This window comes from Myodes glareolus, chromosome 3 (assembly GCF_982192425.1).
Source record: "Myodes glareolus chromosome 3, mMyoGla1.1, whole genome shotgun sequence".
NCBI lineage: Eukaryota > Metazoa > Chordata > Mammalia > Rodentia > Cricetidae > Myodes > Myodes glareolus.
In genome coordinates, this window is record NC_142028.1 from 27,612,912 (window position 1) to 27,627,488 (window position 14,577).

Genomic DNA, 14,577 nt, shown 5'->3' on the forward strand with positions numbered 1-14,577 from the left:
CGAACAATAGGCGGGACGTTTGAGCTCCCGGAACCCCTTCGAACGTTGCTACAAGAAAGGAGAAACGTCAGAATATCGAAACACCGGGAGGTGGATAGGCGCGGGGGGGGGGGGGGGGGGGAGGGGCGGGGGGAAGGCCTAGCAGCAAGGGGCCGGGCTAACCATGGCGGAGGGCGGGGAGAAGGAGGAGTTCTGCTTCACAGCGCTCTATATAAGTGGCCAGTGGCCAGGGCTGTGCGCTCGTAGTGACCTTCAGCCAGCCAGTCCCTGCGCAATGGCGCCCTCCAGGAAGTTCTTCGTTGGGGGCAACTGGAAGATGAATGGGAGGAAGAAGTGCCTGGGAGAACTCATTTGCACCCTGAACGCGGCTAAGGTGCCGGCAGACACCGGTGAGCTCCATTTGGGAGCGGCGGCTCGGCGGCGGGGAGGTGGAAGGAGGAGAACGGGGGAGAAGATCGGGCGTGGCAGCACCTACTCCCTTTCCTTGTGGACCTGGATGCTGGCCTGGGGACAAGGGCCATTTGGTGTCCGGGAAGCAAAAGAGGCGCTGAGGTTGGAAAGGCTTTGAAATAGTGCCCTGGCCCTGTGGAGCCGGAAAGGAATTCTTGGGGTGGGGGCTGGGTGGAAGGTAGCCCCTGGGAGTAGACCGGGGCTGCACCAGCTAGGGGCCGCGGTTAAGAAGCGGAACCAGTGTCCGGGTGGATAACCGAGGAGAGTGGCACGTGTCCTCCAGAGTGTGGAGGAGGAAGCTGAGCTTGCGCGGGCTCCCAGCTACCTGCCCCTTGTTCTCTAGATCCGTGCGTCTCTGCACGTAGCCTGAAACTCCTCCCCCGCGTCGCAGCTAGCTTCGGCCTCTGAGCTGGGGGCTCCTACTTCTCTACCCCTCCACAGCCTGGGCCACTGCTGCCTTCCTCTAAGGGACTGAGCAGGTGCCAAACATGCTGAACCGTTTGGGAATGAAAAGCTATCCTACCGCTCTCCGCAATCTGGAAATAGGAAAACACGAGGTCTCTGGGAGCTGCTCAACTCCCTGCTGCTCACAGACTCTATCCTCCATCCTTCCACCTCCTACCCACCTAAAAGAACCTTGAGAATGACCAAAGGGTGTTGGTTGTCTGCTCGTTTATTTCCCAAAGAGCCCAATACAAACCCCAGTAACTGGCCTGTCTTCTTAAGCTAAAAATCCTTGCCGCGTTGGAGAAGTGGAGATGGGCTATTTTAGAAAGGATTGGCCCCCGGAGAATGCTGACTCTAGGAGGTGCCCATTCCCAGAATAGCCTGAGGAAATTAGAGCCACGGCTGTTAAAAAGAGCAGAGGGCAGGGTAAGGGCCGTGGCCTATCAGGAGCCTTAGGAAAGCTTTGCGATTGGTACAGGCCCTGCCTGGGCTGTAGTAGACAAAGGTCATCTTTCTGGAATGAAAAAGGGAGGAAAATAGAACCAAGAAAGCGAAGGCATGACAGTTAGCCTGGAGAATGAAGGCTTTCTTTGATCTCATTTTCAGAGGTGGTTTGTGCACCCCCCACCGCCTACATCGACTTCGCCAGGCAAAAGCTAGATCCCAAGATTGCTGTGGCTGCGCAGAACTGCTACAAAGTGACCAATGGGGCCTTCACTGGGGAGATCAGGTGAGCCGGAGGCAGAGAGGGGCGTAGAGGGCAGTTTTCTTGTAGGCTCCTTGCTGAACCTTGGTGTTTATCTGTTTGTTTTAGCCCTGGCATGATCAAAGACTTAGGAGCCGCATGGGTAGTGCTGGGGCATTCGGAGAGAAGGCACGTCTTCGGGGAGTCCGATGAGGTCGGTAAGCAGGAGAGGAGGTAGGGGATGCTTTCATCCAAGAGGGCTGGCTCACTGTATTTTTTTCTTCAACAGCTGATTGGGCAGAAAGTAGCCCATGCCCTAGCCGAGGGGCTTGGAGTGATCGCCTGCATTGGGGAGAAGTTAGATGAAAGGGAAGCTGGCATCACCGAGAAGGTCGTTTTTGAGCAAACCAAGGTCATCGCAGGTATGTCTGGAAAAGGACCTTTGAGCCTAGCAAGAGCCGCCGAGATGGGTGGGGAGGTCAAAAACCCTGCAGCCTGCCTGATTGTGTTGAGCCAGGAAAAGAGAGAGAGCGATTTGCGTGGTCCTTGCCACTTCTGTTCCTGCAGAAAGCAGAAACTCTACCTTCAAAAGTCACTAGGGGCTGGCGCTTACAGCCAAGGCTGAAGGCCTGTTTGATTCCCCCAAACCCACATGGTAGGAGAGAACCAACTCCTGCAAGTTGTCCTCTGGCCTCCATATGTGTGCCACATGTATACACACACACACACACTCACATATAAATTGTTTTTAAAAGAAATAGGTGTTTTAAAAAATTTAAAAAAAAATAGAAAAGGCCCACCAGGGGCAGCAGGCCATTACTGTTAGACCCTAGAGAGCTTTACTGGGCAGCTTCCTCCTCTTCACTGTTCTCACCCTGATCTCTGTCCTGCAGATAATGTGAAGGACTGGAGCAAAGTGGTCCTGGCCTATGAACCTGTATGGGCCATTGGTACTGGCAAGACTGCAACACCTCAACAGGTAACTGCCCAGAAACTCTCCAAGAAGAGTGACTTCCCAAGGATTCTAGACCTGACTGGGATGGAGCCTTGCTATTCTCTGATCCCAGGGCTTTTCCAGAAACTAAACTCTGTCCAAGCACCAATGGGGTTTTTTGTTTTGTTTTGTTTTGTTTTTTTCTCTTTGAATGAACAGGAAGGGTCTTACTTAGTCTACCTTCTCTTTCTAGGCCCAGGAAGTGCATGAGAAGCTTCGGGGTTGGCTGAAATCCAATGTCTCTGATGCGGTGGCTCAGAGCACCCGAATCATTTATGGAGGTGAGTGGGTCTGGCTCCGGCCAGGATAGAAATGGGCTAAGATCGACTAAGGCCCCACAGAGGTGGGGTTTAAGTGGATCACCCATCCCTGACCAAGCTGCCTTCCTGTTTGTTACAGGTTCTGTGACTGGAGCAACCTGCAAAGAGCTGGCAAGCCAGCCTGACGTGGACGGCTTCCTCGTGGGTGGTGCTTCCCTCAAGCCTGAATTTGTGGACATTATCAATGCCAAACAATAAGCACCGTCCATGCTGCTGCCCTCTGCCAGGCCAGGACTAGGTTGCCCAGAAGCTTAGAACAGCTCCCACCAGTCACATGCTTCTGATGTCATCTGCCTCATCTTGTGTCCTAATCCACGCTGTATCTTCCCGAACCTTTTACACCTCCCTGTAATGGTTGGGACCAGACCAATCCCTGTATCACCTAATACAATGGTTAGAATGAAATACGTCACCGGTTTCACCAAGGCTCGGGGAGGAGGGCAAAACAAGTGGAACTGATTCTGTCCCTTCAGGCAAGGCAGGAAAGCGAAATCACCTTTCCTTCCCTTCTCGATGTACACTAAAGTCGAGATCCTCTCGCCCTGAGAGGCCGGGGCTGTTCCCCTCTCCCACCATGCCGAAGCCCTAGTATTGTGTTTGTGAACCATCTTACATGTAAGGGAAATAAACACCTGGCCCGAGCTTTGTAGTTTGTCATCTTTGTCGCATGTTTCCATACGATTTCTTAGACAGTGGCAGGACTCTGGGGTTCAGGGTGGAACAAAACAAAGCAGGCTCTGACAACACATCTCACTTTTACTTGAAAAACATCTTTTGTAGCAGGCTACCACAGCCTTTAGGTCCACTTCCTTGTCTTGGCCCTCTGTAATGGTTAGTGAAGGCGCCTAGCCTCTCCTCGCCTCAGCTTCACTGGCTTTTACGTTGTCGTTCTAGGTCGATGGTGCGCCTCCACCTGTCCCCACCGTGCTGATGGCCAGGTGCCGGTATGAAAGGGTCATTTGTAGAGCAGGTAGCGCTTCATGGCAGGGGGCAAAGGCAGGGTGGAGATTTGGCCAAGTCGGGTATCCCCCAGCGCATGGCGCACACACAGGCGGCTCAGGTGCATAAGGGATTGTGGTTCCTCGGCTGAGAGAAGGAAACAAGGTCAGTAGAGATGCAGTTGGCAGTCAGACATCCTCAAACTCTAAGGTCCTGCTCAGGCTCCCTTAATCCTTCAGTTCTGCCTCCACCTGACGAGATCTAAGGCTCTGAATTTCCACACCACACAGCCAGTAAGGCCTGGGAGTGAAGCTAGTTATTCAAGTGACAAGCCAAAGTGATTTAAAGCCCCCTTCCTGTGGCCCAAGCATGAGTTTCCATCCCAAACCATTGCCAAGAGTGGCAATTCTCTCCCCACACCTAGGCCAGGTCTCACCTCTTCTCTCGCCCATGTAGCGGATGCGGACCTGGCACTGGCCCCAAACAGCGCTTACAGAGGGATAGAGGGTCCTGCCCTTCAGTCCACGGAAGGCTGGTCCCAGGTAGGTGCCCCCAATAGAGTAGCCCAGAGTCCCCTCTTCCATGTCGAGAACCACCAACAGTCTCTCTGGCACCACTAGCTGCTCACCCTGAGGTACGGCTGGGTACTGGGGAGCCTCCAGGCCCTTACTCTGATGATACAATTTGCCCCGCCCAATATCCCAGCCCCACGACTCGCTGTTGCTGCCCAAAAGCGCCGCATAGTGGTCAACCTGTAGCGGGGCGAGAGCAGTGGCCACGCCCACCACGGCGTGTGTGCCCCTCTGCTCCAGGGGCCAACTGATCTCCCAGGCATGCAGGCCCCTCGAGTAACCCTTCTTTCCCCGGACCCCATCGGTACTTTGGGCTACAGGGCGCCGCTCGAAGCACAACCCCCCTTCCTTGACATCGATGTTCTCGGAACAATCCTTGGGATTCCAGCCGTGGCACCGTTGGGCCCCTAGGTCAGGAGGGGGAGCAGACAGGAGCTCCTCCAAGCCCTCGGGAGGGGAGAAGTCAGAGTACAGAGCCTGCGAGGTGGGGGTGCTGCTGCTGCCCCTTGCAAGGGCCGTCTGGCCCATGAGGTGAGCAGCTGAAGGGATCCTCGAAACAGACCTGCCGGGGCTTCTCTCTTCTGAAAGTTGAACTCCGGATCGTCCCCTGGAGCGGTGTGGAAAGAGAACCGACTGTGAGACGCAGCATCTTTCCCTCCGCTCCCGTCATTCGTTCACCCGTGTGTGCCAACCAGCCTGCATGCTTTTGGTTCCCCAACCCTCCTGGATCCATCACTCTGCTTTCACCCCATCTGTCCCGCGCCCCCCCGCCGCAAGATTCTCACAAGTGTGCCCCTCAGACCTCACCAAGGGCCGTCCCCCTTGCCGTCTCTAAGCGTCACCTCGCTGTGCTCTCCAGCCCGCGGGGACCTCAGCCGAAGCACAGACCGACAGGGTAGGGTCGGGTAGACGCGCCCCTGACCCGCCACCGCTTCCGGCTCCAGCGTGCACGCCGGACGCCCGCCCGCGCTCCGCCCCGGGACTCGGTGGGTGGTTAACCCTCTCGTCCCCGCCCAGGCCACGCTCGCCAGCCACGCCCCCCGTGGGAACCTCACCCGCTGTAAGAGACCGAGGCAAAGAATCTGTGGTGATGCCAGCCGAGGACAGGCGCACATGATTTGTGGAGCCCACTCTTGTCCCCTCCCAGGACTCGACCTGCCCCGACGTGAGGCTCTACACCGCACTTAATCTTTCCGACGCCACCTGAACAGCTGCGTGCCCCGCCCCTAGCCCCGCCCCCGCGTCCCTGGCTAGAATTAACCCTTTGATGACATCATCCCCTTGGATTCTCCACGGAGAGTATTCTCCACTGGAGACCTTTGTGCTACCTAGACGAGTCATTCCGAGGCCCTAAGAGTAAGAGGCATTAACACCCTTTCTGAACTACTGCTCCCACTCCGTAGAACGTAAGGGCTGTTTCTTCCCTGAGTCTCCCTATGATGCTGAAGTGGTAGCCATTCATCCTCCTGCCTCAGCCTTTTGAGACTACTAGTGGGTACCTCCTCTCCTGGATGTGCTTCAAGGATCACTTTTGAGTGAAGCTAGGTCATTAGCTGCATTATCATGGAGATTGCCATTGACTTTTACCTCCTCAAATGCCTATTGATAACAGTTCAAATACCCCATAATGCTACAGGTAACTTTAACTCTTTTTTTCGTGATAAGACCTCACTATGTAACTTTGGCTGGCCTAGAACTCTCTAGACGTTGATCGGCCTGCCTCTGCCTCCTAAATGTTGACCTAATTCTAACTTTTTTTTCGTTATTGTTTGGTTGGGTTTGAAACGGTGTCTTGTAGCCCATCCTAGGACAAAACTGGCTATGCAGCCAAAAGCTGGCCTTCGATTTCTGCTCCTCTTAGCCCCACTTTCAAGTACTTGGATTATAGGGGTATGAGTCACGTATGGCTAATTTTAACATTTTAAAATTCAGATGTGGGGTTGCTGAGATGGCTCAGGAGTTAAGAGCAGTGGCTGTTCTTTCAGAGGACCCAGTTCAGGTTCCAGCACCCACATGGTAGCAGCTCACGACCATCCATACATCCCAGTTCCAGGAGATTTGGTGCTTTCTTCTGACTTCCACATGAATGTGCCACAGACACACAGTTGCGAAAGAAAAAACAAAAAACAAATACGTAAGTAAAATAAATGAATCTTTTTCTTTTCAAGACAGGGTTTCTCTGTGTAGCCCTGGCTGTCCTGGAACTCGCTCTGTTGACCAGGCTGGCCTCAAACTCAAAAATCTGCCACCATCCAGCAAAACAAAGTAATCTTAAAAAATAAAATCTAGACGTAATAATATCCTAAGTTGCCCAATTATATGTGCTTGCTTCCATTTGGATGCTGGGAATTAAACTGAAGTCCTATTTACTAAGCAAGCATTGCTTTACCATTGAGATATGTTACTCGGTGAATTTTACACGCATGTGCACACTTACTTGACCACCAGAAACAAGGTAAAAAAACTTCACTAGCATTCCGGAAGGCTTATTCTTACTTTTTCCCTGATGCTATACTCCTAAGGGTATGACACCCACGAACATAATTGGTAAATTTTTTTTTAAGGGGATCAGGATTTGTAGCTCTGTAGAACACACCACCAAGTGGGTCTGGGAAAAGATGGAAGACTGCTTTTCAACCGAGGCTTTAGGATTCCAGATGGGAAACAGAAACACAGCTGAGCATTTTCCCCGGGGAAGATACCAATGGGAGTTACTGAGTACCAGGCTCAGCACTCCCCAGGGTTCAGAACAGGATGCCTACAGCAAGCAGAGGCTGGCTAGATATCTGGGGGTAAAGAAAGTAAATTAGCTCACATAAGTCTTTTTATCATGTCTCATTTATTCTTCCTATGCTCTCCCCAATCTTCTCTGGATGTTTCCCTTTCGATGTTCCTCCTCGCTGTTCCTCCACCTTGTTCTACCTATCCCACAAGGCTTCCAGTTTATACTCCACAGACATAGTTAACAAACATGCATTTTAAAAATGTTTTTAGTGGCTGGAGAGATGGCTCAGAGGTTAAGAGCACTGACTGCTCTTCCAGAGGTCCTGAGTTCAGTTCCCAGCAATCACATAGTGGCTCACAGCCATCAATAATGAGATCTGGTGTCCTCTTCAGACAAGGAAGGAATGCTGTATACATAATAAATAAATGAATCTTTTTAAAAAATGTTTTTAAGTTTATTTAAAAAAGAGTGTCCTGTCTTTGGTCACACCAGAAGAGGGCACCAGATCTCACTACAGATGGTTGTGAACCCCCATGCGGTTGCTGGGTATTGAACTCAGGACCTTTGGAAGAGCAGCCAGTGCTCTTAACCACTGAGTCACCTCTCTAGCCCCAAACATGCACTTTTTTAGGGCTAACAGGATGGACAAAAGACTGACAAGGTAAGCACCGTGTCTCAGAAGGGGCATGACTGGCTCCCTGGCAGATAGATACCAGAAGGATTAGGATGGAGCTCCCCACCCACCCAGGGGGAGCAAGCATCCCAGTGCTATATGGGTGAGAAGGAATTCCTTCTCTGGAGTTGGTGTAGCAACCAAACCTTTTTCCTGTATATTTCAGGTGTAAAGGTGCAAACAGTTAATTTCCTAGACTAAGACCTTGTGTCAAGTGAAAGGTGAAGGTAAGTACAGAATACTAACAGCCTGTTAGGGTAGAGCAGGGGTTAATCCATTACACCTCCCGAGTCTGCTGCTAGGGAATTCAGGGCCACCCAGACCTGTTTGTCAGTAAGAGCAGACATACTATCTCTCTGCTCAGCGCCTCCTGCTCAGGGCTCCTTTCTTGTCAATAAATCCTGGCAATAAGGATAGTTGTGGGGAACTAGCTTTATGTATATTTGACTGTGAGAACAAAGGTTTGGTTGAGTGAATGTTTTCATGCCAGGGCCCCACAGTGTGGGAGAAGGTATACAGTTGTCAGTTCAGGAAAAGTCAGGTGTGGGTTTTTTTGGTTTTTTGTTTGTTTGTTTGTTTTTTGCTTTTTTTGTTTTTTGTTTGTTTTTTGTTTTGTTTTGTTTTGTTTTGTTTTGTTTTTCAAGACAGGGTTTCTCTGTAGCTTTGGAGCCTGTCCTGGAACTAGCTCTTGTAGACCAGACTGGTCTCGAACTCACAAAGATCCGCCTGCCTCTGTCTCCTGAGTGCTGGGATTAAAGGTGTGTGCCACCACCACCCAGTGGAAAAGTCAGGTTTAAAGAATGCTTTATACAGGGCTGGAGAGATGGCTCAGAGCCTAAGAGCACTGGCTGCTCTTCCAGAGGTCCTGAGTTCAATTCCCAGCAACCACGTAGTGGCTCATAACCATCTGTCATGAGATCTGGTGCCCTCTTCTGGCATGAAAGTGTATGTGCAGGAGGAACATTGTATGCATAATAAATATGTATTTTTTTAAAGAATGCTTTAAACAGTGCTGGGATATTTGGGGATGAATCCCATGATGGAAGGGAGAAATGTCTTGCTATCACAAGATCCCAACAGAATCGACAGTGACTTATCCAAAGCAGTGTTCCCGAAGCTCTGCTGCTTGGGTTCTCCACCGGATCATACTCCTGTGAATCTGCTCACGGACCTATCGCTGTACTTTCACTGTATAATACCTGTGGTTCACATCAAGATACCTCGTTCAAGCTGGAAGACAGCCCTTTTGCCAGTGACTCTAATGCACTAGATCCACCTCGTTGCCTGTTCCCCCAGACATAGCCTCACTAACAGTCTGCATGTTTTGCAAGTTGAAATCGGTTCTAAAGCTGTAAGTCCATCGATGGCTAGTCTTGAACTTCCATCCAAAGGCTATCTTATCTAGCAGGAGGTTTGAACTGTGACTTAAGACAGAACATTTAAAAAAAAAAAGATTTCATTTTCTGTGTCTGAGTTTTTTATTGAGCACACTCATGCATGTATGTATGTATACCATATACTTTTTTGGTGTCCAAGGAAGTCAGAGAAGGACACAGGATTGTCTGGAATTGGAGTTATAGACGGTTGTGAACCACTGTGTGGGTGCTGGGAACCAAACACTTGTCCTTCTGCAAGAAAGTCAAGGGCTCGGGGCCTGGAGAATGGCTCAGAGGTTAAGAGCATTGCCTGCTCTTCCAAGGGTCCTGAGTTCAATTCCCAGCAACCACATGGTGGCTCACAACCATCTGAACTGATATCTGATGCCCTCCTCTGGCCTGCAGACAGACACACAGACAGAATATTGTATACATAATAAATAAATAAATATTTTTTTAAAAAAAAGAAAGTCAAGGGCTCTTAACCTTTGAGCTGTCTCTCCAGCCCGAAAACAAAACCTTCCCTGTGGTCTCACTCTGCTGGTCATATTGGGGAAGTACCCAGAGCCTCATGTCCGTATTCCACTGCTGAGCTACAAGCCCACCCTGAATCAGAGTGCCTTCTTGAGTTTCTATGTAGCCTTGCATTGACAGTGCTGAGCATTTTCTGGTTCATGTCTTCCAGCAAGAAATACATGAAATCTATACAGCTTTGGATTCTGGTTGGTTTGGGTTTCATTGTTGTTTGCTTTTTAATTTTTAAAATTATATTTATTTTTGAGTGGATGTGGTTGTGTGTGACACAGTCTGCAACGTGTGTGGGATCACATGACAACTTATATTTATTTTTGAGTGGGTGTGGTTGTGTGTGACGCAGTGTGCAATGTGTGGGGGTCACAGGACAACTCTGAGGCAGCAGCTCTGTGAGTCCCAGAGGTGAAGCCAGGTGGTCAGGCGTGGCAGCAAGTGCCTTTACCAAGGCAACCATCTTACAGCCTCTGTGCATGTGTGTTGTTGAATGTATATGGTCTTTTGCCTACATGTATGTCTGTGCATCATATGTGTGCAAAGCTTACGGAGACCAGAAGAAGGTGTTGGCTCCCCTGGGACTGGGGTTACTGATGGTTGTGCGCCACCATGTAGGTTCTGAGAATTGAAAACGAGTCTGCTTTAGTGCTGGAGAGATGGCACAGCAGTTAAGAGCACGACTTGTTCTTCCAGAGGATCCGAGTTCAATTCCCAGCATCCACATGGCCACGTACAACTGTCTGTAACTCCAGTTCCGGGGTTCTGATACCTTCACACCAATGCACATAAAATAAAGTTAAATAACTTGAAAAGAAAAGAAAAGAAAATGGGACTGCTGGAAGGGCAGAGGATTTTTTTTTTTTTTGAGCAGAGGATTTTTAATCATTGAACTCTCTTTCCGGCCCTGTTTCTGTGTTTGTTTACTTATTTGATTGTTTTGTTGTTGTTGTTGTTTTCTGGGGCACAGCATCACATGTAGCCCAGGCTGGCCTCCGACTAGTGTGTAGCCAAGGATGACCTTTAATTCCTGATCGTCCTCCAAGTGCTAGGATTACAAGCATGTGCCACCATGCTGAGCTGTCAATTTTCTTTAAAGATGAATCACTTGAACTTCGGTGGAACTGTAGTAACTTTAGAACTGGATGACTCACTTTTACAAGTGTCTTCAACTGCATTTAGTTTTGTTTGGGACAAAGGGAACACTGGTGAAGATCAAAGGGCAACCATGTGGGTGCCAAGAATCATACTGAAATCATTAGACTTGGCCACAGGTGCCCTTCACCTGTTGAGTCACCTTGCTAGTCCACTTTTAGAAATCTCTTGAATCTCAAAGACACATATGCTGATGTCTTGAGATCATATTTAGAAATCTCTTGAATCTCAAAGACATATATGAAAACCTATACATGAAACCTATATATGAAAACCTATATACGTATGCATGTACATATACACATATGCATATTGATATATATGTATGCATAATGCATATATACATATATTAAAACAAATATACATACATGTACATGTGAAATGGGAGCTATGGCCCTTGTTCAGTAAGCCAGCTTTTTTCCAGATTGAAAAGATTCTGTTTCTTTGCTTGGGTAACAAATGAAGTGCTAGCCAGGCAGTGGTGGCACATGCCTTTAATCCCAGCACTTGGGAGGCAGAGGCAGGCAGATCTCTGTGAGTTCGAGGCCAGCCTGGTCTACAAGAGCTAGTTTCAGGACAGGCTCCAAAGCTACAGAGAAACCCTGTCTCGAAAAACCAAAAACACAAACAAAACAAATGAAGTGCTTGGACTGCCTTCAGATGGGTCCTGTTGTGTAGAAACAAGATACCTTAAAGCAGTATAATCTAAATGATAAACAAAAAAAGCAAAACAAAACACATCTAGCCTTGGTCCAGCACTGGATTCAGTAGAACATAGATCAGTTTCCATCTTACATGCTGGCCAAGTTCTGCCCCATTTAATAAGACCATTGTTGAGTTCGCATTCATGTCTGTTGTAAAACTGAACCTTTTATTCTCACCAGTGATTCCAGTTTTCACAGGCTCATACAGAAGGTTCAGATACCTTTAACTTGGGAGCCAGAACATCTGCTGAGAGACTGTGTCGTCTATATAGGACAGGGAAGCTGCACCAATGAAATTTTAACAATATGTTTGCCTAAATAAGGCCTGAACAATGACAACGCTATCTGACATGCCACGGAGAAAGGCCCCACCCCTGTCTGAAGAGCTAAAGGCAATTCATGGCTGACCCCAGGGTTCTCCAACGCCAAGGGGGTTAGTTCTAAAAACATGTACATACGAGCGACACTAAATAAACTCAGAAGGTTGTATTTATATGTTTATGTGTATCAACAATGAAAGACAAATAGTATTATGTAATATGTAAAACAAAACAGAAAGGATTAAACCTGAAAGGAAAGCCTATTTCAGAATTCACCAATGAGGACGAAACGGCAACTGGGCTGAGGTTGAGAAACCTGGATTACTGGCCGCACGCAGGCCCCGCCTCTGGCTCCGGCCCCGCCCCCTCCGCCCCTGGTGCTAGCCCCGTAACCAAGGCAACGTACTGGCAGGATGGGGTGGGAAAGCTGACTCACTCAGGCTGACGGTCACGTGCGTGGGCGCATAGTGTGCGCTCGGGAGGACTGGGGGTCTCTCGAGTCGTCAGTCGGCTCCAGAAGTCGGCCACCTCGAGCCCTCCACTGAACTGCAGCTCGTGCTTTGGGCGTTAACACTCAGGTCTGGAATGTTCTACCAGAGGAAACCTGGGTGGGGATGGGTTGGAAGCTAGGGAAGGCCTTTCGGAGGAGAGCTAACCAAGGAAAACCGGAGAGGTGAGCAAGGGTAAGAAAAAAGCCTTGTGTGGTGTGGTGACGCACGCCTGTAATCTTAGATATTTGGACAGCCTGGGATATATACCAAGACCTTAGCTTTAAAAAAAAAAAAAAAATCCGAGCCACACGAGGTGGCACCCTCCCAGCACTCAAGAGTCAGGTGGATCTCTGTGAGTTCTATGTCATACAGAGCCAGAGCCAGTTCCAGGACAGCCCGGGCTACACAGAGAAATTCCCATCTCAAAAATAGATAGATAAATAGTTAGATAGCTACATAGATAATAAAAACAGAATCATACAGAAGACTTTTAACTGCAAGCCAGAAAAGGCTTGGAAGTAGGGAGAACCAAACCTAGACCCAGGGTGGTAAAAGGGAGGGAGATTTATGAGAACACCTTAACTGAAGCTTGCCTTACCCCAGTTAGTTTTGAAGACTCGGTTTGACAGCCTGATAAAATGTTTCCTTGCTCTTCATCTGCTGATCTTCCCCCACAGGCAATCCCCCCCCCACACACACACACGGGTCTCAAGGAGACAGCTCAATTTGTGTTAGAAATCTCAGTATAGCGGGGTGGTAGGTCAGTGGGAGGGGGCTTGCCTACCACATACTAGACCTTGGATTTGATTCCTGGCACTTCGGAAAAAACAAAACAAAACAAACAAACAAACAAACAAACAAACACACCTCAGAGGAAGGTCTCAGGAGACCCCTACCTTCCTTGCGCTTTTCTAGGCAGTCGATGCTGGGAAAGGGAGGAAGGTTTCTTCTGTGGTACAGACCTTGGTAAATTGCTAACGTCCCTTTAACAGTCCCTCACGCATGCTCCTGTAAGTTACCCTAAGCAAACTCACTGGATCCACAACCACCCAAATTGTGAAGTATAAAGGAACACACCCATTACAATAGCCATACCCTCTTAAGCTCTGCCAACTCTACCAAGATTAGTCACCCAAAACCTTAATTTACCCAATAAAATGATTTGTAATCCTAGCACTGAAGAGTCCTAGGCAAGGGGACCAAGAGAAAGCCTGGGGTACCCTGTACCAACAGCGATGACTGAAATACTCAAGTTTTCTTCTGCCCTTGGCATTCTTCAGGACCTGGGTTTCCTTCTGAAGTGTCCTGACTGGAGACCCTCCAGGCTTGCCATTTCAGCCCATGGTGCTTCTCCAAGAAGAGGGAGGAGCGTTTTGTTAGCAAGGGCTCATCTGAATGGAAGGGAGGGTTTTAAAGATTACTTTTTCAAAGTATGACAAAGTTGCTGGAAAGATGGCTCAGGAGTTAAGAGCACTGACTGTTCTTCCAGAGGGCCAGGGGTTGATACCCAGCACCCACGTTGCAACTCACAACCTTCTGTAAGCCCAGTTCCAGGGGATCTGACGCCTTCTCACCTCAGTGGGCAGTAGGCACGTGCTGAAGAGATTCATGGGGCAAATACATCTCCTTTGTGCTGAGAACTTGGAACTTGGTCTTGGGTGTCTTGTGTTGACCACACAGTCCCTTTTACATATATGATATACACAGACACACATGCAGGTAAAACACCCAAACATATTTTTAAAAATAATTAAATTAGCCACGTTAAAAAGTCAACTCTGGTGCAGATATGCAATCCTAGGAGAACGGAAGGAGAGTCTGGGCTACAGTCTGGCAATTTAGTCAGACGCTGTCTTAAAACAACAAAGAGAGCAGGGTCAGGTGTTGTGGTATATTTAATTCCAACACTTGGGAGGCAGAGGCAAGTAGAAGCCAGCCTGGCCTACATAGCAAGTTCCTGGACAATCAGGACTATATAGTGAGACCCTGGAAAGAAAAAGAGACAGACAGACCGAGAGTGCACAAGAAGCTCCCTGGTAGAACACTTACCTAGCATATGTGAGGCTCTAGTTCAGTCTCTACTATCCCCTCCCTTTGTTGTGTGCAGCACATACATCTACTCACACCAGCTAGGGAACCCATGACAGACCAAAGTATGAACGCTATCAGAGTCCAGTTTAGTAAACGAATGTGTTTTCTTG

At 49.0% G+C, this 14,577-nt stretch overlaps 2 protein-coding genes across 6 annotated transcripts; one reads left to right on the forward strand and one right to left on the reverse strand.

Moving 5' to 3' along the window:
• The first annotated feature begins 136 nt into the window (after window positions 1-136).
• On the forward strand, window positions 137-3,545 carry Tpi1 (triosephosphate isomerase 1). The gene is made up of 7 exons (XM_048444217.3): window positions 137-389; window positions 1,504-1,627; window positions 1,712-1,796; window positions 1,872-2,004; window positions 2,476-2,561; window positions 2,770-2,857; window positions 2,976-3,545. Exons 1-7 carry the CDS (start codon window positions 164-166, stop codon window positions 3,092-3,094), a joined length of 861 nt encoding a protein of 286 aa, XP_048300174.1. The 5' UTR covers window positions 137-163; the 3' UTR covers window positions 3,095-3,545.
• An 87-nt stretch (window positions 3,546-3,632) lies between these two features.
• Spsb2 (splA/ryanodine receptor domain and SOCS box containing 2) lies at window positions 3,633-12,423 on the reverse strand. Of its 5 annotated transcripts, none has more exons than XM_085687100.2 (3): window positions 12,322-12,423; window positions 4,272-5,014; window positions 3,633-3,982 (listed from the first exon to the last, which is right to left on the reverse strand). In XM_085687100.2, the coding sequence occupies exons 2-3, from the start codon at window positions 4,933-4,935 to the stop codon at window positions 3,852-3,854; spliced, it is 795 nt and encodes a 264-aa protein (XP_085543226.1). In that variant the 5' UTR covers window positions 4,936-5,014; window positions 12,322-12,423; the 3' UTR covers window positions 3,633-3,851. The 5 variants fall into 5 exon arrangements, with proteins under 5 accessions (XP_085543226.1, XP_048300172.1, XP_048300173.1 ...); XM_048444215.3 differs by lacking the exon at window positions 12,322-12,423 and adding an exon at window positions 5,463-5,620; XM_048444216.3 differs by lacking the exon at window positions 12,322-12,423 and adding an exon at window positions 5,250-5,383.
• Window positions 12,424-14,577: the final 2,154 nt, after the last annotated feature.

What these genes read in the sequence shown, in the direction of transcription:
- Tpi1 (XM_048444217.3), top strand. Translation starts at nt 164, where the DNA reads ATGGCGGAGGGCGGGGAGAAGGAGGAGTTCTGCTTCACAGCGCTCTAT. An exon ending in TAAGGTGCCGGCAGACACCG is followed by an intron (nt 390 to 1,503) that starts GTGAGCTCCATT and finishes TCTCATTTTCAG; the next exon opens with AGGTGGTTTGTGCACCCCCC. An exon ending in CACCCGAATCATTTATGGAG is followed by an intron (nt 2,858 to 2,975) that starts GTGAGTGGGTCT and finishes TGTTTGTTACAG; the next exon opens with GTTCTGTGACTGGAGCAACC.
- Spsb2 (XM_085687100.2), bottom strand. Translation starts at nt 4,935, where the DNA reads ATGGGCCAGACGGCCCTTGCAAGGGGCAGCAGCAGCACCCCCACCTCG. An exon ending in CTACATGGGCGAGAGAAGAG is followed by an intron (nt 3,983 to 4,271) that starts GTGAGACCTGGC and finishes TCCTTCTCTCAG; the next exon opens with CCGAGGAACCACAATCCCTT.